Source organism: Geotrypetes seraphini, chromosome 11 (genome assembly GCF_902459505.1).
Source record: "Geotrypetes seraphini chromosome 11, aGeoSer1.1, whole genome shotgun sequence".
Taxonomy (NCBI): Eukaryota; Metazoa; Chordata; class Amphibia; order Gymnophiona; family Dermophiidae; genus Geotrypetes; species Geotrypetes seraphini.
The window spans coordinates 31052636-31079467 of NC_047094.1; the positions used below are offsets into that span (position 1 = coordinate 31052636).

General features: G+C 41.9%; 1 protein-coding gene across 6 annotated transcripts in view; it reads left to right on the forward strand.

The window, feature by feature from the left end:
• Positions 1-25647, forward strand: part of LOC117369262 (multidrug resistance-associated protein 1-like) — a 92142-nt gene extending 66495 nt beyond the window's left edge. For 5 of the 6 annotated variants that reach the window (XM_033963560.1, XM_033963561.1, XM_033963563.1 and 2 more), the window contains 9 exons: positions 421-731; positions 2374-2573; positions 6465-6591; positions 9973-10074; positions 11911-12057; positions 12643-12801; positions 15485-15651; positions 16387-16581; positions 23587-25647. In XM_033963560.1, the coding sequence (XP_033819451.1) occupies positions 421-731; positions 2374-2573; positions 6465-6591; positions 9973-10074; positions 11911-12057; positions 12643-12801; positions 15485-15651; positions 16387-16581; positions 23587-23695 (1517 nt within the window). In that variant the 3' untranslated portion in view covers positions 23696-25647. The remainder of the gene's footprint in view (positions 1-420; positions 732-2373; positions 2574-6464; positions 6592-9972; positions 10075-11910; positions 12058-12642; positions 12802-15484; positions 15652-16386; positions 16582-23586) is intronic. The other variant, XM_033963562.1, reaches the window with a different exon arrangement.
• Positions 25648-26832: the final 1185 nt, after the last annotated feature.

The window sequence follows — 26832 nt, forward strand, 5'->3', positions numbered from 1 at the left end:
ACCCAGCCCCCCTATCAAACTCATACCTGAACTTTCCTTCTCCAGTGCCCCGTCCTCTCTCAGAATGGGATGATTCAGTGTTTTTTTTTTTGGGGGGGGGGCAGTTCCTCCCACACACCCTCCAAAAATTCTACGTTCCACTCTCCTCCCTGTTGCAATCTTGCTCCTTAAGCACTCTCATTCCCCCTATCAAACTCATGCCTGAGGTTGCCCACCAACAATACCGGAGCTTTCCTTCTCCAGTGCCCCACCCCTTCTCGGAATGGGACGTTTCAGCATGGGTCCTGTGATGAACTGGCCACAGTGAATTGTCCCGTTCCGCTAAAAAATTAATTTTGTGAAGCCTCTTCTTTTGGAAAACAAACTAAAGATTAAACAGCGCTTGAAAACTGACCAGGGTTTCCTTTTTGTCTACTCCAGCCCTGGGAAAGTTTGGCGCCACCTCCTCGATACTGCTAGGAGGAGTTATTGCCTCTCGCCGCCTGTTTCAGCACTTCCTGCAAAACGTCATCCGATGTCCCATGAGTTTCTTTGAGCAGACGCCCATCGGGAACCTTCTAAACCGCTTCTGTAAGGACACAGATGCCATAGATTCCGACATACCGGACAAGCTGAAATCTTGGCTGGGATTCCTCTTCACCCTACTGGAGATCTACACCGTGATCATTGTGGTCACCCCCATAGCCACAGCGGTCATAATACCATTAACTGTTATCTATATCTGCTTCCAGGTAGGCCTGAAGTATTTCTGTGACAGGTTTAGTTATATTATTTCTACAAATCAAACTAAGCCACCCTGGTAACCCTATCCAGTTAGCATATTCTAATGAGAATGCGCGAGCTGGAAATTGCTTTCACACCCGTACCCCACTCACAACACACAAAAATATTTTTTTTTAAAATAACACATCAAGGCATATTTTCAAAGCGCTTCGACACACAAAGTTCCATAGGTTACTATAGTACGTTGTGTGTCTAAGTGCTTTGAAATCGAGCCCCGTAATATACACAAACTGGTAAATTACTTCAAAAGGCGTTAATGCATTAGTACACGAAGGGCGTCTTTTACTAAGGTACGCTAGCGTTTTTAGTGACGCGGGAAATTACCGCTTCTAGAATTAACGCCAGTGGCAATGTAGCGCGCACTATTCCGCGCGTTAAAGCTCTAACGCGACTTAGTAAAAGGAGCCCTAAATGTGTTTTAGGTCTTGTTGCCCCAAAATATCTTACAACTAGTGGTAAATAACTCAGAACCCACTTATGGATTTATTCACAAATTTTCTCCAATTCTGTGTCTAGAGCAGTGTTCTTCAACCGCTGGTCCGCGGACCGATGCTGGTCCGATTTTCTGCCGGTCCACAGGGACCAGCATGTGCATCGGGCCCAAGACGGTGTTCTTCAACCACCGGTCCGCGGTGCAATCAATGCAGCGTTAACTTCTGGCCGGCTCCCTCTTCCTCACTGCCGCAGTGCACAAAGCCGCGGGCAGTGGCTCCTACACGCGTCCTGTGCCTGAACCGGAAGCCTTTACTCTTGCGTCACAACGTCAGAGGGAAGGCTTCTAGATGCGCAAGGAGCCGCTTCCCGCGGCTTTGCGCACTGCGTCAGTGTGGAGGATGGAGCCGGTCCAAAGATAACACAGGGGGTGGCATAAAATGGCCAGGCGGGAGCAGGTCAGAAGGTAAGGCACCACATGGAGGGAGGGAGACAACAAAGGTAGGGGAAATAATTTTATTTTTGAATTTAGTGATTGAATTGTGTCAATTTTGAGAATTTACATCTGCTGTCTATATTTTGCATTGTTCAGTAAGAAATGCATTTGTTTCTTTTTCTCTGGGGTTGTGCATGCAGAGTCTTGCATCTTAGGGTTTCGTTTGTATATATTAGTACTTTTAGTTTTTGGTCCTGTATTTGCATAGTGGTTACCTGTGTTCTGGTGGGAATGAATATTGAAAAGCATACAGTGTGCTTTGTGTAGTTTAATTTTATGGTTAACCATTATGCGTTGTTAATAAGATTATATCGTGTATATATATGGAAAATGAATGGAAAAAATGGTGTTACAATTAGTACTATTATGGTGGGCGAGGTCTGGGGTGGATATTGGATCGAGATGGGTGAGATCTGGCCCACAACGTAACCCAGTGTTCTTCAACTGCCGGTCCACAAAATAATTATTTTATTTCCGTCGGTCCATAGGGTGTAAAAGGTTGAAGAACGCTGCTCTACAGGAAATAATCCTGGATGACGTCAAGCTGCAGCTCCTTCCAATAACAAAACATAATGGAAGCATTCATTACTTTGTAATGATTGATTCTTTGTGATTGCATTGTCCACTTGGTAACGCACTCTCTCTGCTTTTATTTGCATCAGAGCTATTATGTGTTCACCTGCTGTCAACTGAAACGCCTGGAATCTTCTAGTCACTCACCCATCTTCTCCCACTTTTCTGAAACATTTGAAGGGAGTCATGTGATACGGGCTTTTGGTGAACAGAAAAGGTTTATCTTGCAAAATGATGCCAGAGTGGACGTAAGCCAAAGATCACGTTTTCCCGCCATTGTTGCAGATAGGTAATGTAGGTACCTACCAGCTGGTACCATGAAATTTTAAGACTTGTAGTGTAACCTTAGTGTAACCATCTTCCTCCACTAAACCCATAAAACAGAGGCACCAGTTAAGTGCAAATGGGACTGGGGGGTAACTGAAGCAAGAGGTAGGTGTAGATAGGGTTGCCAGATTTTACAGATTTGCCAGGTGTCTCTTGCAATGAGAGCCCGACACAGTTTTGCTTTCTTGTAATCCAGTGGTTCTCAACCCAGTCCTTGGGGCTCACCCAGTCAGGTTTTCAGGCTATCTATATTGAATATGCATTAGGTAAATTTGCACTCCAGAGACCATTCCTCCTTTGAATAAAATTTACTATTTACCTGGTTTTCTTAAGAAAAATGGGAGTGAGACTCAAAAAAATCTTCAAGGTCCTCAGAATCAATCACCTGATTTGGGAAACATATAAGCTATTTCAGAAACATCTGTGACAACTTTGGAAGAAAGAGCTACCTTACTTGTTTCATTTATGTTTCAACAAGACCTCAACGCTGTTTTAAAATTCTACTTTCGTAATTTGCATACTCCGTTTCTTGGTCAATGTATTTGGTTATACCCTGACGTTAAGAAAACAACTCAAGAAAGGAGGAAAATATTTCTGACAATGAGGCAAAAGACCAAAGATTTAGGAGCAACATTTCAACTGGCATACCCTTGCAAATGCCTCATTAAATATTTGGGGACAAAATATACATTTTTTTGTTCCAGAACATCTCCAAAGTTTTCTGGACATGAAGAAGATCTCCAATGTTTAAAGGGTGTGATTATGAACTGAGGGGCTGTTCCCGTTAGGCCGTTTCCTTTTTGTCTTTTCCTGATGTTTAAATTAAGGGCTCCATTTTCGAAGCCGCGGTAGCAGCTTTAGTGCATGCGACTTTTAATCACGCGCTAACCCCTGTGCTAGCCAAAAAACTACCGCCTGCTCAAGAGGAGGTGGTAGCGGCTAGTGCCGCCGGCAGTTTAGCGTGCGGTATTACGCGCATTAAACCGCTACCGCGCTTTCGTAAAAGGAGCCCTAAGTCTCTTTATTTTCAGGACTCCCCCTATAAATGTTTTGGGGTCTAAGAAGATTGTAAAATATTTTCTTTAATTTCCTTTTTTATATATCATTACTTATCATGTTACTTAAACAAGTGTATTACTTATAATTTATTTTCAAAATAATAAATACATTTTTTAAAAAAGGTAAATTTGCACGGACTATCTCATGTGCCTTCATTGTGGATACAAACCAAAACTGCAGGCTTGTACACGGTGCAGGCAAAATTTTATTTTGACAAATAAATCTTAATTAAAAACCTTTTACCAGACAAGGGACCCAACACGGTCCGTGTTTCGGACAACCTTCATCAGGGGTCCATGGTGATAAAGGAAAAAAGAAAAAAGGTCACAAAAAAAGCCTTGGAAAGTAGCGTTTTGGTAGCACGCCAAAGAATCGCCAAATTGCACTAAAAGTTCGTCACAGTACCGTGTTGGGTCCCTTGTCTGGTAAAAGGTTATTAATTAAGATTTATTTGTCAAAATAAAATTTTGCCTGCACCGTGTACAAGCCTGCAGTTTTGGTTTGTTTGCTCTGGTCTGTTTTTTCACTGCAGACGAAGTTGGACCACTGGTTCTTTTTTTGGTTTTGTTGCTTTTCTTTTTTTGGTTTTGTTGCCCTTCATTGTGGATATCCTGAAAACCTGATGGCTCAGTGTGTCCCAAGGACTGGGTTGAGCACCAGAGTAATGGAAGGCTTCAAGGATGATAGCAAAATCATTTTGGAGAATTTTTTGTTGTTGTTGTTTAATCATTTTTATTGAAATTATGCAAAATAAGATTAAACAATACAACAGTAGCCATACAATCGCAGCAACCCATCCAAGCCCTCCCCATTCCCCAAACAATCCCCCTCCCCAGAACAAAACAGATTGCAATACTAGGATACCAATTAACAAATCAGAAGCTAGACCACCCTTCCCCCAAGCATCCCCCCAACCCTCCCACACCAGCAAAACAACCACCCACAGTGTTACAGCTGTGATGAAGAGGAGGCTAATCTCCAAGTACATAACTATTCCAGATTATATGATATCGAGCCATCCTTTGACGTAACGCCGTGAGAAATTATTTAATGTACTAGTCTTTAAGCCCATTACATTAACAGGTGCAAGAATAGATGTGTCTGTCTGTCTGTGTTTCTTTATCTCTCTCTCCTTAGCCGCTGTCTTGTCCTTCTGTCTTCCCCCTGCCCCCCCCCCCGAGCAAAGCTGTCTGCCCCAGCACCCACCTCCCCCCAAAGCAGCCCCCTTTCCCTCTCCCTGACAGTCTCTCCATGGCCCTCTTCTGTCTTCCCCCCCAGAGCAAAGCTGTTTGCCCCAAGCACACCCCTTCCCCCAAAGCAGCCCCCTTTCCCTCTCCCTGTCTCTCCATGGCCCCTTCTGTCTTCCCCCCCCAGAGCAAAGCTGTCTGTCCCCAGCACACCTCCCCCCCCAAAGCAGCCCCCTTTCTTTCTCCCTATCTCTCCATGGCCCCTTCTGTCTCCCTCCAGCACACCCCTCCCCCCCAAAGCAGCCCCCTTTCCCTCTCCCCCTGGCCTCCTGTATTGATCCCCTTCTTACCCTCCCTCCATCCCAGTGTCTTCTGGCCTGCTCCTCTTCAAAGCAGCCTGCGATCGTGGTGGCCGGCTTTAGCGAACCTCGCAGGCCACTCTCCAACTCGGTAGCACGTTCCCTCTGACGTGATCCCGTGCGTCAGAGGGAACGTGCAACTGAGGTTGGAGAGCAGCCTGCGAGGTTCTTTAAAGCCAGCCACGATCGCAGGCTGCTCTGAAGAGGAGGATCAGCGGGGGCAGTGAGCGAAGGCGGGAGGTGTGTTCCCTGCCGAGGACGTGGGCAGGGAGAGAGCTTGCCTGCGCTTCCGGTTGGTGAGTGAGGGCGGGAGGAGGGGAGTGGCCAGAATGTTCCCTGCCGCCGGGTTCTAAAATGGAACATGGCCTCGGACCCCACACCATAGCGGCAGGGATCACGCTGTTTTAACAGTGCATGCGCTGGTAAGCTTTTATTATATAGGATTCATCGTACTCGGTGGCGTAGTGAGGGTAGAAGATGTCCCCCTCACCCCCGCGCCCTCTTCACTTCCTGCTCCTTTCGCACCCCTCCCCCCACACCTAGGGTTGGCAGATTTTCATTTTGGAAAATCCGGACCCTCTAGCCCTGCCGCACCTTACCCCACCCCCCCTCCCGCTGCCTGCTCTTGTAGGGCAGGGAGGAAGTCCGCGCGTGCGTGCGTCATCATCGCGTGACGGCCGCGCATGCTCGGACATCCTCCCTGCCTGACACAGCTTTTCAGAACCCGGACAGGGAAATCCGGACCTCTGGTATTCCTATTACCATATTGCTCCAGAAAAAGGAGGACGGATTGAGACATCCGGGTTTTACTTCCATTGCTTTCAGTAGAAGTAAAACCCGGATGTCTCAATCCGTCCTGCTTTTTCTAGAGCCATATGGTAACCCTACCCATGCCACACTCGTGCCCTCCCTTCTCCCTGTAGAGATGCCGGCGCCCCCACCAAGACAGCACCCACTCCCCCCTCACTATGCCGCTGATTTTACGCTTACCTCGAACAGAACCTGAGTCTTTCGACTGAATGGATTCTACTTTTAAAACAAGCAAACAAAAGTATAAATAAAAATGGTTCTTTTTCCAAAGGCAAGCGCATTGCAATCACAGCACCAGAGAGAGTTCCCAGCATGTTTAGGGCATATACTTCCTTAGGGAATTGTTTATCACATCCGATTATGATAGCTTACAAATCTTAAAGAAGCAGACATTAGAACGTAAACATAAGAAATGCGTTTTATTTTCATTGCTTGCAGGTGGTTGGCCACAAACTTGGAGTTTTTAGGGAATGTAATTGTGCTGCTAGCGGCTATACTTGCTGTGGATGGTAAGAACCATCTGAGTCCAGGGATTGTGGGGTTTTCCGTATCCTCTGCCCTTCAGGTACAGAAAATTTGTGATTCCTGTTTACTGATCATGCTTTCGTTGCTAAGTGAACGAAGGGGAACGAAGTATTACAAGTTTTATCCAGAGAAAATGCTTTAGTGTACACATATTAGTGGAAAATAAGTTTATGGCTTAAACAATGAATTATTTTCAACTGATAATTTACCAGATAATGAGGGCAAAACTACATTAATTGGATTTCTTGCTAGACCTCAAAAACACAATAAGGCACTACTTTTAATTTTATTTGTGCCCTTACTGGGTTGGTGTTTTCATCATTGGTTTAAGCAAATAGCATGTGCAACAATACTTTTATTTAATTTTCAAAAGGCTCTGCATAAATTATAAAGGTGCATGAAGTGCTGTAAAGGAAAGGCATTTATTCTACAAAATTGGAATGAGAAGTTGGGAATTCAGATTTCTCTTCTTGATTTTACTCAATCTATTAATAAACTACCAAAGATTATAAAAGGGCTTATTTTTCCCAAATTCAAGCTTTTCATGCAAATTTAATAGATACCCCAATTTGTATTAAAGGTAATAAAGATCCTGGCACATTATCTCATGCTTTTTGGTTGTGTCCTTTGATCAATTCATTTTGGTCTGCCATCCTATTATTTTTGGGTTCTTTATGGGGTAATTCGATAGTAGGTTGTCCTAGGGAAATAATTTTTGGTAAAGCATTAGCTTGTGGGGTTTTTGGCCAACCAAAATGTCTTTTATTTCAGAAAGCCTGTATGATTGGGCATAAATGTATTATGCAATTTTGGTTGCAGAAAGAATCTCCAAGTTTTTGGCACTGGAGGAATCAATTACATCGCTTATTTTTATTTGAGAGTTGGGAAGTTCGAGGTTCGTCTAAATAAACTCGTCTTTTTATGGAGGTTTGGGATCCTTATAATCAAGAATCTTTCACCAAAAATACGAAGTTTGGTTATCAATGATTTATTATGAAAATTAGGTTTACTAATTACATTCCAGTTATTTATTTAAATTTTTATTTTTGTCAACTTTCATCCAGGGTGAGGGATTTCATTTAGGGGAAGATAGTGGGTAGGGGATGGAATTAAGGGGGGTGTAGATAAGATTGAATTAATTCATATGGAAATTAAATTTGAAAGAATGATTTAAATTTGTATGAAATTTTTTGTAATTCATATTGTATTGAATGTATTTTTGTATTATCCTATTGTACTGATTATTTGATTCTTTCAATAAAAATTCTTATACATAAGATAAGTGCCTTTCCTTTACAGCACTCTATAGCACTTTACAGCACTTCATGCACCTTTATAATTTATGCAAAGCCTGTTGAAAATTAAATAAAAGTATTGTTGCACATGCTATTTGCTTAAACCAATGATGAAAACACCACCCCAGTAAGGGCACGAATAAAATTAAAAGTAGTGCCTTATTGTGTTTTTGAGGTCTAGCAAGAAATCCACTTAATATAGTTTTGTCCTCATTATCTGGTATTTATAGTTATTGAACATTTCTTCAAGTTTCCTTATTCAGTTGATTTGTACAACTGATAATTTAGTCACATATTCTTAACTGCTTATTGCAATGTAATTTTTATGGATCTCCCTCAAAAGCAGCTAGATAGATTGGAGGCAATTTAGAATAGAGTGGCCAAGTTGATTTGGAGGGAGGGAGGAGAGGAAGTATGATCTTATGATGCCTCGTCTAAATTAACTTCATCGGTTGTCACTGCTAGCCAGAATTGAATTTAGAGTTTTAATTTTTATTTTAAAAATTCTTTATGGTTTGGGTCTTGGTCAATTATTTAACAGGCTGGGTTTTTAATGCATCTTATTCTTTTTAACTTTTTACTTTATTTTAACGTTGTTGTATTCTTATATTGTATGTATTTCTTTTTATATTGTATGCGCTTAATTTGTCAAATCTCAAATGATTTGCATTGTTTGTACTGTGCTTAACTGTTGTGAACCGCCTAGAACTCGCGGGTATGGCGGTATATAAAAATAAATTATTATTATTATTATCTAAACGATTTTGTGGCAGTATCTATCCCACACCGTCAGGTGCAGATGCGGGGCCACTGTCAGAAAAGAGAGCGAGAGAGAGCGAGAGTTTCAAGTTTCAAGTTTATTAGGTATCTTGATTAATTGCTTAATCAAATTTCTAAGGAATGTGGTTAGGGTTAGCAGATGTCCGGATTTCCCAGAACAAGTCCTCCTTTTGAGGACATGTTCGGGGGTCCGGACGGCTTTTCAAAACCCGGCACTTTTCCTCCACATTGCGTCGAGCAGGAAGGCATCTGCGCATGCGCAGATGTCCTGCCCGACGAGGGCAGGCAGTGGGGGGAGGGGGGATTGGGGGCGGGACTGGGCCATAATGGGGCAGGGATGGGTGGAACTGGGGGCGAGTCTAGGGGGTCTGGATTTTCCAAATGGAAAATCCGGTAACCCTAAGTGTGGTGCCCCTGCTGGGTGGTCAGTGCCCACCCAGGGCCCCCCTCCCATACCTAGGCAACTGCTGATATAGTTTTCAAGTTTATTAAAATGTTGATATAAACGCAATATCAAATATTTTCAATGCGTATAACAATAAAAAAAAAATTTTGAGGGGGGAGGACAACATAGAACAATTTAAACAGTCAAACATACCATCAATGTACACAATTAATAAGTGATACATAAGGAAAAGGATTGAACTACAATTATTAAAGAAAGTAAGAGAACATTTAAGGAAAAACAACATCAGGAGGGTAATTAAAAATGTTTTACAAATAAAACAAGGTCTAAAAATGAAAGGGAGAAGTTGTGAACTATATATAGATCTGGTTAGATAGAAATATTTGAACCTGAAATTGTTGATAAAAGAGTTATCCTGTTTATGACTCGAATGCATCTTTGTATAGGTGGCTTTTTAATGTGCTTTTAAATTTTTCTAAAGAAGTTTCACCACGCAGATAAATTGGTAACTTGTTCCATAGCTGGGGTGCTATGATGGAAAAAGTTGTAGCTCTTCTGGTGCCTATAATTTTCAGAGACGGGATGGTCAGCAAATGCTGATCTATTGATCTTAAGGTGTGCTCATCCCTTATATTTCCTTTTATGTTTGGTACCAACAATTTATGAGACCAGAGCCTACTTGCCTCTGTCTCCCAACCTCCCCAGTTCTAAAACTGTTTCTAATTTACCCTCTCCCCATTTTACAAAACCATAGCGCAGTTTTTAGCGCCAGCCATAGCGGTAACAGCTCCGACACTCTTAGGAACTTCTAAAAGCGTCGGAGCTGTTACCGCCATGGCTGGCGCTAAAAACCGCCCTACGGTTTTGTAAAAGGGGAGGTTAGTGCGTTTGGTGCGTTTCTACTTGTCATTCTGGCCGGCCTTCATGTTTCTTCCTCTAGGTGACCGGCGTCCTGAACTGGATCGTGCGCTCTTGGTCAGATGTAGAAAACAACATTGTTTCTGTGGAAAGGGTGAGCGAGTACTCGGCAGCTCCAAAAGAGGTAAGCCATCGCTTTTATCCCAAAATGTCTAAAAAAAAAAAAAAAATTTAAGAAAATGCAATTGGTCAGAGTTGATTATCCTTTCCCCATGCGCCATGCATTGATAAGGTGGATAGACTTCAAAAGTCAAATGAACATACCGTGTTTCCCTGAAAATAAGACATTGTCTTTTATTCATTTGGGGCCCAAATATGGCACTAGGTCTTATTTTTGGGTAGAGCTTATTTTTTTTCATGTACTTGATCATCTCTCCCTTTCTCTCCTTCACCCCAGTTCTTCCTCTTTCCTTTCTTCCACATGTGCAACATCTTTCCTCCCCTCTCACCCATCCCCTTGTGCCTTCCCTCTGCAGCATCTTTCTATCCCTCCCATCCCCCTGTGCAGCAGAACCCTTGCCCAGCTTCCATCCTTCCCTCCCTCCCATCCTTCGTGCAGCAGAACTCTTGAGCACCTACCGCCATGCAGCCGAACCCCCGCTGACCCTCCATCCTTCCCTCCCAACCAATCCCCGCTGACCACAACCATAAATACCTTCCAGCAGAGGAGCATCAGGCCAGCAGCATTCATAGGCTGCTTGGTGGCCTTCTGTGTACTTATGACATCATCAGTATCGCGGCACATAGAAGGCCCCAGCAAGAAGGCCGTGAAACAGCCTGTGAGTGCTGCTGGCCCGACGCTCCTCTGCCAGAAGGTATTTATGGTCGCGGTCGGCAGGGATCAGTTGGGAGGGAAGGATGGAGGGTAAGCGGCAGTTCGGCTGCGCGGTGGGGGCGGGGGAGCGCGGCTGCCTACGACTAGGGCTTATTTTCGGGGGTAGGGCTTATATTACGACCTACCCCAAAAATCATGCTAGGGCTTTTTTTCGGGGTAGATCTTATTTTCAGTGAAACATGGTAGTAACATAGTAAATGACGGCAGATAAAAACCCAAAAGAGAGATGTTCTAACAAAAGTAAAACTTTCAAGTCACATCAGTAGTTCATGCAAGGACTGAAAAGCAATGTAGGTAAGAGCCTTAGGCAGATGCAGTGGCATAGTAAGGGTAGGAGGTGCCCGGGGCTGTGGCGCTCCCCCGTGCCCCACTGCACCCCCCTGCCCTCAGCACCCCCACTCCTTCCACATCCCCACTCGTTCCTGCCCCGTTCCACGCTTGTGCTATCCCTCACCACACCATGCCACCCTCGCGTCATCCCCCCCCCCCCCCCGGTACCTCTTAATCTTCGCCAGCACGAGTGGCTTCTGCAAGCATGCTCCTCATACCAGCAATGGATTTCCCTCTGACGTCACTTCCTGGCCCCATGACCTGGAAGTGATTCAGAGAGGAGCCAGGCTGGCACGAGCAACAGGCAGAAGTGGCTCGCGCTAGCGATGATAATACGGAGGTACAGGGTAGTGGGTGGAGGGGATGGCGCCCTGGCTGGGCCGGGGTGGTCCGTACTCCCTGCACCCCCCACCCCCCATTACTCTGTCACTGGGCTGATGGTGGTCTGTCCAAGCAAAATCAGGTAATGTTTCCAGGCTAATTAGCCATTTGGTATCCCACCCATCGTGACAGCATTCTGAGCAGCTTACAAAATAAATACATTATTTATTTAAACAATTTCTACCCAACACAATCTAAAATTCTAGGCAGATTACAATTAAAACATACATAAGAAAGAAATCATCATAGAGCAGTTTAGAAACTACAATTCTTTAAAATAAAAGTAATTACCAAGAGATCAGCTGCATCTCACAGATTCTGATCCCCTTCCACCTGTACCTTATGCGTCTTAGCCTTCTAGGTTTGTGACTGGTTAGATAACGTTTCACAAAATATCTTCTCCCGTTGATGCAGGCTCCCTGGACTTTGGCCATGAATTCTTCAAGTAATGCATGGCCTACTGATGGAAGGATTGAATTTTGCCACTATGGATTAAAGTACAGGTCAAGTTCGGATTTTGTTCTGAAAAATATCAACATAACAATCAACAAGCAAGAAAAGGTAAGCCTGTTACTGTGACCTCTGATCTATCCTTACGTTAGACCTGAGCTGTAATTTCAGATTCGGAAGATCATCAGGAGGTTGGTATCCAAAAGCACTTACGTGATCAACAGCAACACTGGCCGCTTAAGGGTTCTTTTTAATGTTTAGTTGCTTGCAATGGCGAAGATTTGAAAAGATGGGGGTGGGGGTGGAGGTAGGGAAGGGAGGTGAAGATGTGCTGACGCCCCCTCCCCTTCGACAGAACCTGGAGTGGTCCACCCCCCCATCCCCCCTTACTACCCCACTGGTGCTGGGATCAGTGCCCAGTTTTGAGAATGAGGATTTACACCAACTAAAACCTGGTGTAATCCTAGTGCCTAAATTGGGCACAAATCTATCATATTTAATAACGCAGCATGGAATTTTTATGAACCCCCCTGATCTGCCCTTGTCTCTCCCCCCCCCTTTTCAGATCCACATGGAAAAATCCGCTGTCTGCATTGATTTATGCATACGATGTAAGGCACCGCATACCGAATTTGGAGGGAATTGTATAAGCATCAGCATCTAATTAGAAATGTCAATCCTTATGTCTTGATACAGATTGGCATAGCTGGAAGAACAGGTGCTGGAAAATCATCCCTTGCCATGGGCCTGTTGAGACTGGTTGAAGCCGCCAAAGGACAGATCTTGATCGACGGAATAAATATTGCTGAAGTGGGTCTGCATGATCTCAGGAAAAAAATTACATTCCTTCCTCAGGTAGGAGAGAAGTGAACCATTCCGCACATTTGAAATACTGTACCAGCTTGGCATGAACTGCACTGGTTGCCTATTGAGGAAAGAATTCTGTTCAAACATTATTGGGTTGTTGTTGTTTTTTTTTAATTCTTTATTCATTTTCAAACTTACAATAAGTGTGACAATAAATCCAAACAAATCAATAACAAATATATCACTTAATAATCATCAATGGTACAAATAGTATTCTCTATTCTCCTACCCTTCCCACCCTTTCCTATCATATAGATATGGATAACTCTGAGTCTAATAGATGTTGGCACTGTAATCTTGAAGCAGGAACTTTGAACCATTTATTATTCTATTGTCCATTTATTATGAATTTTTGGAAATCAATTTGGGACCAAATTAATTGTTTATTAGACAACCCAGTGGCATTATCATATGATACTGTGATGTTTGGTATGGCAATGAGAGCAAAAAGTCAGATTTCTACAAATAATAACAAATTATTACTTATAATGACTGGGGTTGCCATTCAACAAATTACGTATAATTGGAAAAATTGGAGTAGGTTTTCTGCGCGCTACACCCGTGTGCGCGTTTTACACGGGTGCGCGGTATATGCGTGAAAATACGGTAATTCTAAGAGACTTAAAAATTCATTTGTTAGTGAAAGCTTATGGTAGCAACATGAATTAGACGTAGCAGCAGGTACAGTTTATTGATTGATTGATCTATTTAAAAACTTTCCTGGCACATTATCTCATGCTTTTTGGTTGTGTCCTTTGATCAACTCATTTTGGTCTGCCATCCTATTATTTTTGGGTTCTTTATGGGGTAATTCGATAGTGGGTTATCCTAGGGGAATAATTTTTGGTAAAGCATCAGCTTGTGGGTTTTTTGGCCAAATAAAATATCTTTTATTTCAGAAAACCTGTATGATTGGGCATAAATGTATTATGCAATTTTGGTTGCAGAAAGAATCTCTAAGTTTTTGGCACTGGAGGAATCAATTACATCGCTTATTTTTATTTGAGAGTTGGGAGGTTCGAGGTTCGTCTAAATAAACTCGTCTTTTTATGGCGGTTTGGGATCCTTACATTCAGAATCTTTCACCAAAAATACGAAGTTTGGTTATCAATGATTTATTATGAAAATTAGGTTTAATAATTAATTACATTCCAGTTATTTATTTTAATTCTTTATTTTTGTCAACTTTCATCCAGGGTGAAGGATTTCATTTAGGGGAAGATAGTAGGTAGGGGATGGAATTAAGGGGGGTGTAGATAAGATTAAATTAATTCATATGGAAATTAAATTTGAAAGAATGATTTAAATTTGTATGAAATTTGTATGAAATTTTTTGTAATTCTTATTGTATTGAATGTATTTTTGTATTATCCTATTGTACTGGTTATTTGATTCTTTCAATAAAAATTGTTATACATAAAAACTTTCTATTCTGCTTATAGCCTAAGCGGATTCCAATATCCGCCTACACAAATAGATCAAACACAACAAATATATAAAATCTACAGATTCTACAAATCCAAACAAATTAACTTAAAAAAATAAAATACATCAGACTTCCATTTCTAATTTGCTCCTTACAGGAAAATAAGGACATCTCCTTATTTATTTAAAAAAAAAAAAAAAAGTTCTGACAAATAGGTGAATTTTTAAAGATTTTAAATCAGAACATAATCTTAATGAACTATTCATGGTATTCCATAACCTTGGACCTGCCACAGAAATTGTTGCCATCCATGTTTTATGATAATGTACTTCATGGGTATTTTCCAGAGACAATCTCATTGCTGACTGTGGCATGTACTGTCTCAATCAGATACCATGGTGCCTTTCCGTAGAGTACATGATGTATTATGGTCAATACTCAATATGAAATACAATGGGCAACCAATGTAGTTGTTTCAATACTGGGGATATGTTTCTATGTGGGATAGGCACGTGGGATCTCTTAGAGAGAGGTAGACATAATGGTTACTGCAGATGGGCAGACTGGATGGGCCATTTGGCCTTTATCTGCCAACATGTTTCAATAATCATAATGTGAAACCCCAGTAATCATCCACGCAGCTGTATTCTGTATCACTTGCAAGGCATGTATCCTTGATTTTGTCATGCCTAAAAATAATGCATTGCAAAAATCTATTTTACAGAGGATGCAGGACACAAGAACAGGCTTCTGTGGAGATATAAATTAATTATGTGTTATCATGGAAATGTGAATATTAAAAAAGGATTCTATTATTATTATGCAAATATTTTATGTAATTTATGAATAGCTTTAGACCTGTGCTTTATATTTTTTTGCGTTTAGTATTTGTACACTGCTTAGATATAAGCGGGTTATAAATGAATAAAGCTGAAGCTGAATCTTCCTAACATACTGGAGAGGTTATATCTAGAGCAGGGGTGTCAAAGTCCCTCCTTGAGGGCTGCAATCCAGTCGGATTTTCAGGATTTCCCCAATGAATATGCATGAGATCTATTAGCATACAATGAAAGCAGTGCATACAAATAGATCTCATGCATATTCATTGGGGGAATCCTGAAAACCCGACTGGATTGCAGCCCTTGAGGAGGGACTTTGACAACCCCTGATCTAGAGGAAGCAGAAAAAAGATCAAAATGAGGTTCAGTGTCAGCATTTGCACGACTATTATGGTTTCTATTCCAGGACCCAGCCTTGTTTTCTGGCTCTTTGAGACTAAACCTGGATCCCTTACGTAGACGATCCGATGAAGACTTATGGAGAGCTTTAGAACTGGCCCTGCTGAAGGACTTTGTGTCAGATCTGCCCGGTCAGCTGAACTTTGAGTGTTCAGAGAGAGGGGAAAATCTCAGGTGAAATCAGGCAAATGTTTGTACAGCAGGACTAGTAAACAAATGTTCTGATTAAAGCAGGGATCTCAAAGTCCCTCCTTGAGGGTCGCAATCCAGCTGGGTTTTCAGGATTTCCCCAATGAATATGCATTGAAAGCAGTGCATGCACATAGATCTCATGCATATTCATTGGGGAAATCATGAAAATGTTCTTTTATTCATCCAATAACTCAGGGGTAGGCAATTCCAGTCCTCGAGAGCCGGAGCCAGGTCAGGTTTACAGGATATCCACAATGAATATGTATGAGATGGATTTGCATGCACTGCCTCCTTGAGATGCAAATCTATCTCATGCATATTTATTGTGGATATCCTGAAAACCTGACCTGTCTCCGGCTCTCGAGGACTGGAATTGCCTACCCCTGCAATAACTCAATGACTCTTTATTCATCCAATAGGTCTATGTCATACACTCTATGACTTAAAGCTACTGGATGAATAAAAGAACATTTATGCAATAGATTGTGTCCACCAGTCTATTAGTACAAATCCACCCCATGTTTTGTTTCTTTGCATTTGTGGATTTGGTTCCCCTGGCTCCATACTTACACAACTCGGAGTATCGTTTATAGAATAGCTCTCAGCATGCATCTTTTCAGCTCCCACATTTCAGCGTCATTTACCGAATCTAGTCCTTTATGGAAAATTAACTTTGTTGTGTCTTACATTATACCAAACTCTTTATTTCTTTCGCAGTGTTGGTCAAAAATATCTTATTTGCTTGGCAAGAGCACTTCTCCAAAAGAGCAAAATAGTGGTTCTAGATGAAGCAACGGCAGGCGTAGATCTTGAAACAGGAAATCTCATTCAGTCAGTCATCAAGAAGCAGTTTGAAGACTGTACCGTTCTAACAATAGCACATCGCATCAGTACCATCATGGATTGCACAAGGTAACTCTTTACGTTAATATCTCCAACATTAATTATTGCACAATAAAAGTCAGTCCTCACTATCTGTGGATCTGTAGTTTTGGGTTCACTCATTCACACGAAATGAAGTGTAATTCATTTTTCGCCATTCACGGGCATGTCATGGTTATTTAAGTTATAACTGTTACAGGGAGTTCACTATTGTAATAAGTCTGTGTTGCTTAATAACTTCTTGTTACAATGCCACAGGATACACTTAGAACGACCATGTTTCCCCATTGCTGAGAAAACTCCATTGGCTTCCAGTCCATCATAGGATACAGTTCAAGTGTGCATGTGTGGTTTTCAAACTCCTTTATGGAATATTTGACTCTTTGTGGGAATTCCTTTAGATCCTGCTATTCAAGAATTACAATTCACAAATTAGCATTTCCTTCTCTGAAAGGTATTAAAAGCACTGGGAAGCTTAGTAAATCTTTTACTTTTAAATTGGTGAGAATTTGGAATGGACTTCCAGATTCTCTAAGACTGGTAGATCAATTATTTCAATTTCAAAAAAAGTTTAAAAACCTGATTGTTTTCACAATAGTTAATTTGATTCTAGCTGTCGTGTAGTCATTTTAAGCAATTTAACATACTTTTTTCTAACTTTTTCCATCCATCTAATCTAACCAATTTCTGTTTTTATCCCACAGTTTTTACTTGTTATGTTTCATTTTTTAACGAACTGTAAACTGAGTCGAGCTCTTTAGGGAGTAGATTCGGTATATAAAATGAAGATTAGATTATATCTTTGATATACCATCTATCAAAATTTATCTAGACAGTTTACAATCAATAAAAGAGTTTAAAAACAACAACAAAAAAAGAAAATCTACCACATGATCAGTAGCTGTGGAGGAGGAGGGGAGATAACATTTAAGACTGACATGATTGGGGAGGAAGGAACAAGAGGTGGTAAAAAAAATACATCGAGATAAAAAATATATAAAGGAGGGAAGGGGATAGATAGAACATTAGGAGTTAATTCGCCTCTAAGGAAGCTGATGGAGTAAAGGACCTGAGTTGGTAATTCAAAGAAAGAAATGGACTCTTGGATTAGATATCATAGGCATTAGTTTAAAGTTTCAAGTTTATTAGTTTTTAATATACCGACCATCAACTGGTATCTAGCCAGTTTACAATAAAATGTTAAAAATAGAGATAAAAGGTTATATTTATAAAAGAGGAGTTAATAAACATGGACATTAAAGACATGAACAGGACAAACTTGAGAGTGAGGATAAGGGGGAGAAGGAGGGGTAAAGTTACATAATTAGAAGAGGAAGAGGGAAAGAAAAAAAAAAAAAAGGAGTTTGAAAGAAAATGGAGGGAGAGGATAAAACATTTGGGATGGGATCGCTTCATGGAAGCGGTTGGTGTGTGGAAAAGAAATGATTCAAGAGCAGTTGAAAGCATCTTGAAATAAGAAAGTCTTTAAGCTTATCTTAAATTGATCAAGTTGTTTTTCATGGCAGAGTTGATATGGTAAAGCGTTCCATAATGTTGGGGCAACTACTGAAAAATTAGATTTCCTAGTGTAGAAAAAATCCTTTATTGAGGGAATAGAAAGGAAGTTCTGGTCTGCTGATCTGAGCGTCCGTGTGGGGCGTTGAGGAATGAGAAGCCTGTCAAGGCAGAAAGGCTGATGTGAGAGTTTAATTTTAAAGGTCAGCAAGATGGTTTTATAAGTAACACGGTGTGTAATGGGAAGCCAATGCGCTTCTTTCAGGAGAGGGGCGACGTGATCATATATCCCTAATTTGTAGATAAGTTTTATTGCCGAGTTTTGGATTAACTGTAAACGTCGGATTTCTTTTTGGAGAATTCCGTTTTAAAAAGAGTTGCAGTAATCAAGGTGAGAGATAACTAAGGAATGAACCAAGGTTTTTACAACCGAGCTGATATGGTCGTGGAAAGTAAGGTCTTTATCGATAATTACTCCCAGTAATTTTATTTTTGTTTCGATTTTTATAGGGAAGGATTTGATAAAAATCTTTCCTAATAAGGACTCACTATTTTTGATTGGGAATAGGAGGCCGCAGGATTTATCGATGTTAAGTTTATTTGTGTGGAGCCAGTCATTTATTTTATCTAGTTTATTGTTGATTTCTTGTATATCTGAGGTATTTGAGGTATTAACGGGGTGAAGTAATTGGATGTCGTCCGCATAGGCAAAGATTGTGAATCCAATTGACTGTGCCATAGAGAATGACACGGTGGCGGTTACCCGTGGCTAGCCGCGTTTAGCCGCGGGTAACCCGCCGGAACGGGGAATGAAAAATAACAGTTGCTGCGGGGACGGGGACAAGGCCATTCACCGCCTGTGGAGCGGTGAATGGTCTTGTCTCCGCAGTGAGGCATTTAGGATTGCGCGGTCCCCGCAGCCACCGCCCGCCCGTAGCGTTTAACCAGCTCCCTCCCTCTACCTCACCTTAAATTCTGAGTTTGCCGGCTTCCATTTTCCTGAGCTGCACGCATTCAAAAAGCCGTGCACATGCGGCTGCGCGAGTCCATCAAGCTTCTCCTCTGACGCAACCGGAAACAGGAAGTTGCAGGAGAGGAGAAGCTTGATGGATTCGCGCAGCCGCGTCTTTTTAAATGCGTGCGGCTCGGGGAAAAAGGAAGCCGGCAAACTCAGAATGTAAGGTGAGGTGGAGGGAGGGAGCTGGCTAAACGCTGTGATCGGGTAGGTGGGGGCTGCTAGACCATGAGATCGCGTTTGTTCCCGGCTCATACTAGGAAGGAGGGAGTGAAAGGAAAAAAAATTTCTGGGCCAAGGGGATGAAGAGGGAAAGAAAGAAACCCACAGCAGGAAAGAAAGGGGAAGACAGGCAGGTGAGCCAGATGCTGGAAGCAGGGGGGGGGGGGGAGAAAGAGGGAAAGAAGCTAGATGGGGTTGAAAAGAAGAGACACACTGGTATAGAAGAGGAAGATAGGGGAAATCTGGACACAGGAAGGTAACAGAAAGAGGGGAAATTATGTGCATGGGGCATAGGGACAGAGACATAAAGGGGACATGCCATGGGGATGGTATATGGACACAGGGGGGGGGGCAATGGCAGATACATAGGGGAGATATTAGAAATGGGGAAATAGGAGCACAGAAGCGAGATGGTTTGTGGGGATGGGACAGGGACCGAGCTCGCAAGCTCCAGTGGCTTGCACAAATTACATTGTAACGTGCCATGAAAATAAGACGGAGGAAGGTAGATAGATAGGCCACGCGAGAGGAGCTGAAGGGTGGTAGAAAGGAACAGATGGTAAAGGAGAGAGGGAAGGGTGGTGGTGGAAAGGAATAGGACAGACATTGAAGGAGGGTGGAGAGGAACAGACCCTGAAGGGAAATGTGGAAGACAGAATGGGAAGAAGACAGATGCCAGACTATGGGGGAGTGGAGGGAAGAAGATGGGTGCTAGACCAATTGGGGGGGGGTGAAGGGAGAGGCACAGTAACAGCAAATGGAAGACGTAGAGAGAAGACACACAGTGGATGGAAGGAATTGAATGAGAAGATGTGGAAAGCAGAAACTAGACAACAAAGGTAGAAAAAAAAATTCTATTTATTTATTTATTTTTTGCTTTAGGATAAAGTAGTATATTAGTTGTGTTGATAAAAATTTATAAACAAAGCCCTGCCAGCTGAACATCTCTTTCTCTAGTTCAGCAGCAGGAACTTTGATTTATAAGAAAGGAATAAGCTAAATATTACAGTACTAAGGCTTATATGGATGCTGCGGGGACGGTGACTGGGTGGTGAATGGGATGGCAGTGGCGGTGACGGGGCGGTGAAAGGGATGGTGGTGACGGTGACGGGGCGGTGAAGGGAATGGCAGTGACGGAGCGGTGCAGAGGATAGTGGGCCGGGGACGGAGCGATGACGGGGGTCAGATTTTTTCCCCGTGTCATTCTCTACTGTGCCAGAGTAAGGAGGGGTGACATAAAGATGTTCAATAATAGGGGGGATAGAATAGAACCCTGCGGAACACCATAAGCTTGTGATATGGATGAGGAGGTTTTCTCCTTTGAATGAACTTTGAAACTGCGTTCGTTAAAGTAGGAGGTGAACCATGAGAGAGCTGGTCCTATTAGGCCACAGTCTTTGAGACGCTTGATGAATAGAGAGTGGTCAATGGTATCGAAGGCTGCAGACAGATCTAGAGAGATAAGAAAAATTTCTGGTGATCAAGAAAATAGTAGATGGTTGAAATAAGACCTAGCAATGACAGTTCAGTAGAATAGGAGGAACGAAAACCCGTTTGATGTGGATGGAGAGCATGAGTGTTGTCAATAAATTCTGTAAGTTGGATGTGAATGATTTTCTCAGTCAGTTTTGATATTAGAGGAAGGTTAGCAATTGGATGAAAATTCGCCGGTATGGAAGGGTCTAAGTTATGATTTTTTTATTTTGGAAAAACAAGAGCTGATTTCCAGACTTTAGGACGAGATTGTCAGAAAGGCATTTGGATACCATTTCCAGGAGGAATGGTCCGAAAAAAGAGAAGAATTTTTTAAGAAGCGAGGGGGGAATACTCTCTGTAGAGTTATTGGGTGTATTTAAAGATTGTAGGATTTGGAAAAGATTTGCTAGAGAAGGGGATTTAAAGTTAGAACAGGTGCTGAATAATAGATGGGTAGTATCATCGGAACTGTCTGGCGAAGAGAGCGCGATAGGGGGTCCAAGATGAGATCTGATATCCTTAATTTTTGTATCGAAAAAGAGTGCAAGTTCTGTCGCAGATGGCTTTGTAAGTAAAGGTGGAGGTTTCTTTTTAGAATAGGGAGATAGGGATTGAACTATATTGAAGAGAGCAGAAGAGTTACGGGTTGTAATAATGACACGGGGACTGTTTACCGCGGTAAACCATGGTCACCGCAGTAAATCCACAGGAATGGAGACTTTTGCAACTGGTTTACTGTAGGAATGGAGACAAGACCTTTCACTGCCCCATGCTCCTCTTCCGCCTATTTTACCTTCAGGAGCCAGCCATGCCACAATGAAGATAGAAGGAACCCAAACCGAAAGCCTGAGACTAATGTGATTTGAAGAATAAAATTATCAGACAACAAAAGGTAGAAGAAAAAATTTTTTTATATTTTTTGATTAAGAATATTTCAGATTTCAAATATGTATCCTGCTAGAGCTGGTATTAGACATAACTGGGGACCACAAAGCCCAGGCTGTGCTTCTTTAGCTTCCAGCTGGCTTAGAGCTCTCTCTCTGACCAGGGGGCAGTTGCCCTAGTTGCTCTCCCCTAACACTATTCCTGCCATGTGTGACTGAAGTATTCTGTTAGCTTAATTTTTCTATGTAGCATTCTGTAGTAATTTGGTTTGTTCAGTTTTCACAATAGTGGAGGGGATATTTGTGAAAGGGAGGGGGAGACAGGGGTTTTGTTGATCCTTGCTCTGTATTATTTGTGTTTATAAAATGACAATTGTACAGAATATTGTCTCTTTATATACTTTAATAAAATAAGTTCAGTATAAAATCATATCTATTCAAGGCTTGTGCGGATGGGATCTGACAGTTTGCAGGGCAGGGACGGGGACTGAGCTTGCGTGGCAGGGATGGGGACTGAGCTCACGGGGATGGGGCAGGGTCGGGGACTGAGCTCATGGAGACGGGACAGGGACTGAGCTCGCAGGGATGGGGATGAGCTCACTGGGACAGGGCAGGAATGGTGATAAATTTTTTCCCCATGTCATTCTCTAATAGGCATCCTTGAATAGAAAGTTTTGATTTAAACTTTGATTTGAATAGTGTGAGGGAGGATTCTTGCTTTACATGCAGGGGAAGAGTATTCCAGAGTGAAGGGGCTATAACTGAGAAGATGGACTTTCTAGTGGTATCGTAAAAAATTTCTCAGATAGAGGGAACCACCAGCAGATCTTGATAATTGGAACGTAGTGTACGGGTTGATGTATAGGGAATTAAATGGTTATCTATGAACGCAAGGTGTTTGGTTTTATAAGTGAGAAGTAAAATTTTGAAAGTGATGCAATGAGGGATGGGAAGCCAGTGGGCATCACATAGAAGTGGGGTGACGTGGTCGAATTTTTTTGCAGTATTTTGCAAGATTTGTAGTCTGCGTATCTCGTTTTGATTTGTTATAACATTTTTTTGAAATCCAATAAATATCCAATAATATAATACAATAACATAATCGTTACATATTAAATTTATCATATTAAATTCATCCTTCATTTCTTCAAAATAAATTTTCAAATTACCTATTACAACTATCAATACATTCACCCTTCCCTTTCCCCCCTTCTCCCCTCCCCCCATTATCGTTTTGACTTATACCCTGGTAAAGGGTATTTCAGTAATCAATATTTGAAATGACGAAGGGGGGGAGGGTCAAGTAATGAAGAAAGAGATCAAATGAGTTTTAACTTATAGAAGCATTTCCTGACTACCGAACTGATTTGCTGGTGATATGAAAGGTTTTGATCCAGAATGATTCCAAGAAATTTTACCTTAGTGTCTAATTGAACAGGGATGGAGTCTATCCTGATGGGATCAGCTAGATCAGTGGTTCCCAACCCTGTCCTGGAGGACCACCAGGCCAATCAGGTTTTCAGGCTAGCCCTAATGAATATGCATGAGAGATTTGCATATAATGGAAATGGCAGGCATGCAAATCTGCTTCATGCATATTCATTAGGGCTATCCTGAAAACCCAATTGGCCTGGTGGTCCTCCAGGACAGGGTTGGGAACCACTGAGCTAGATCAGTATGACTGCAGTTTAGTAGCTCTGAATATAGGCAAAGTGCCAGTATTGGGAAAGGGTGAACCAAAAACTCAGGAAGAAAATGGTTTATTTGAAGATATCGTCACAGGCAGTTCTGTTTTTCCTCCCCCCTCTCCCCCACACACATCTCTTTTAGTTCCTAAAGATATCCTGAACAAATTTTAACAAACACTTTTAAACATTATTGACTCCTGTTTTCTTACTCTATTCTTTATTTCATTGTTTGCAGGATTTTAGTTCTGGAAAATGGACAAATTGTAGAATTTGATTCACCAGGGAACTTAGTAGCTCAGAAGAAGACATTCTACAAGCTGGCAGAGGAGTCTGGTCTTGTGTGACTATGATTATCCCAGAGTCACTATAACGTTACTTTTTTAGCTGAAGGAATACAGAATTCCTCTGTAATTGTTCCACATTGCAAGAAACAAGAACTAAACCTGTACAACTGGAGAAGCAGGTACTCTCAAAATACGAGTGTCTGAAGTTGTAGGTACCAACTGTAAAGACAAAAAGCAGTCTTCGTTGGATAGCTCTCCTCTCTTCCTATACTCCTTCCCGGGAACTGGATTGTATCAGTACCCTTCTCTGCTATTGCCAACTGCAGACTCCACGCCTTCTCTCTTTCTGCACCATACGCCTAGAACAGACTCCCTGAATCACTACACCAAGTTCCATCCCTGGCTGTTTTCAAATCCAAGGCCCATTTCTTCAAAGTTGCTTTTAACTCCTAATCACCACTCGCTGTAAGGCATTTATGCCAAATAAACACCCCGACTCCTACTCGTCACGTTTGTCCGTTGATTAGAGTGTAAGCTCTTCTGAGCAGGGACCGCGTCTTGAATGTTCTAATGTACAGCGCTGCATACACTATAGAAATGATAAGTAGTAGAAGAAATACTTATCTAGCATTTTCTTTTATGTTATGTTATGTTAAAAGATACAGTTCATATTATTTTCTTAATTCAGATTGATGGCAACTCAGAGCACGTTGGGGCCAATATTCAGACCCAGCTACCTCCCACAGTTGGATTGCGAACCCAGAAATTCACTACCAGAGCCATATCTGGCCACCGGTATTGAATTTCCAGTCTAAGTTCAACCACAGTAGACATAGCTAGCCAAGACGATAGTCATTGACTGATCAACTCAATCAGCAACCAGAGCTAAGACCGGCCTGAATAGCATGACTATCTAGCCAGTCAGCTAACGAATATTGGCGCTGACTGGCTATGTAACATGACACAGCCAGTAACCAAAATAGCCAGCAGGCGATAGCTAGCCAGGAGCCATTCCTGGCCAGCTAAAAGCGCTGAATATTGAGTGGATTGATTGTATTTCAAAAGCATCTACATTCAATTACCAAGCATCGTTTTGTAGATATACGAGTTTGATCAATGACATACGCCAGTTTAGCAATCATGAAGATACTTCTGCCATTATCGTGGATGTCAGCACATGAAGTAAAGAAAGATAGTTGCAAATTAAGGCACATGGAGTGGAGTAGCCTACTGGTTAGAGCACCAGGTCGATGACTAGAGAAGCTCAGTTCAAATCCTGTTGTTGCTTATTGCGATCTTGGGCAAGTCACTTAAACCCTCCATTGCCTCAGGTTGTGAGCCTGCCTGGGACAGGAAAATACCTAGTGTACCTGAATGTAATTCACCTTGAACTACTACTGAAATAGGTGTGAGCTAAATCCAAATAAATAATAATATATGTGAAACAAGTAAATAATAAATACATAACCTTCAAATAATTTCAGTTCAAAATTCATTAAGAAAAATAGTTTACACCTCCCCCTTTTTTTTTTTTTTTTTACAAAACTGTGGAGTGGGTTTTAGCACCGGCTGCGGCAGTAACAATGCTCATAGAATTCCTATGCACATTGGAGCTGTTACCGCCACGGTCGGAGCTAAAAAACACACTAAAGTTTTGTGAAAAGGAGGGGTTAAACTTGTGAACTGTTTCTTAAGGTATATAAATTGTTCAAATAACTAGGACAATTCTATAAGTTCACTCCTATAATTATGGGCCATGCACATGAAAAGTGCCATTAAAGAGAATCTTTGAAGCAGTAGCTCTTTTTCAATATATTCCCCTGATGCAGCAATTATGCGAAACAGGGAAATCTAAATCACTCCCTTGTGTGTTGCGATCATAAAGCACTAGGGGATTTGGTTCAACTGCGGAGATTTTTTTCAACACCAGAGGATACATAGTGATCACTAAGACAAGTGTTGGTTTCCTATTTTTCTAAGAAAATCTATTATTAAAAAAAACTTTGACTGTTTATTGATTTTGAAATGGAGTTTTTCTTGGACCGAGGATGTATTTCTCTATGGCAACTGTATACTTGCCATAGAAAGTTTCCTGGGTGTGTTCCTGGGAAACACTGAGGTCTTTGCTCCGTATTACTCTGGAAACTTGCTGTATTGAGTCTCTGGTTTTCATTTATTATATGAATATTTTTTGGTGGTTATATATAAAGTGCCATTATTTGCCAGTTTAATGCATAGCTGCACTGGGCAATATTCACTGAAGTGCTAGTGAGTAACTCCAAGGAGAGCGGGGCAGTGTCATAGCACCAGCAAATGTATGGAAGTTATGGAATACTGTCAGCTACACATCACTTGGGGCACCTTTGTCATGACCGTTTACCCCAGTGAATAAAATGGCATGATAAGATACATCAGTGCTCACTTGTACTAATATTCTATAACTAGTCTTTAAGCCCGTTACATTAATGGGTGCTAGAATAGATGTGTCTGTATGTCTTTCTTTCTTGCTCCTTGGCCGCTGGCTGTTTGTCTGTCTCTTTGACCTCCCTGTCTGTTTGTCATTCTCTCTGGCCCCCCTGAGCAAACCATGATTGCTGCCCACCCTCTTTTCCCTCTTCCTCCTCCACTTTTTTCTGTCCGTCTCTCTTCCTGTGCCCCCAAGCAAACCAAGATTGCTGTCTGCCCCCCCACCACACCCCTCCCTCTCCACTTCCCTGTGCAGCAGTAGCAGCTGGACGCCTCACAGCACCTCAGACACCCTCCTGCTGTTGCTCTCACTGCCGCTCACCGCAAATGGAACACAGCATGGAAGCACAAATCACGGCGGCAGGGATCACACCGTTTCAACTGCGCATGCGCGGGTAAGGGTTTTATTATAGAGGATACCCATATGCTGTTATAGATTTAGCACACAGCAAGAAGCACCTAAAATAAGGTGCTAAGTTATAGAACTTCTTGCCATATGTGCAGGCAAGTTGTAGCTATAGGCGTGTCTTTTTAGATGCAATGGACAAGTGCATCTCAATGCAAGGGGGAAAAAAAACCTCACTGCATTTACATACAAACAAAAATCCCATCTTCTTCGCCAAATATATTTCAAGTATTTCTAAGGAAAGAGAGATTATTCTCTAGTGGTGTAACTAAAAAGAAGCATTTATAGCCAAAGTTCCCATCTTAAGAAATTATTTAGGAACAAT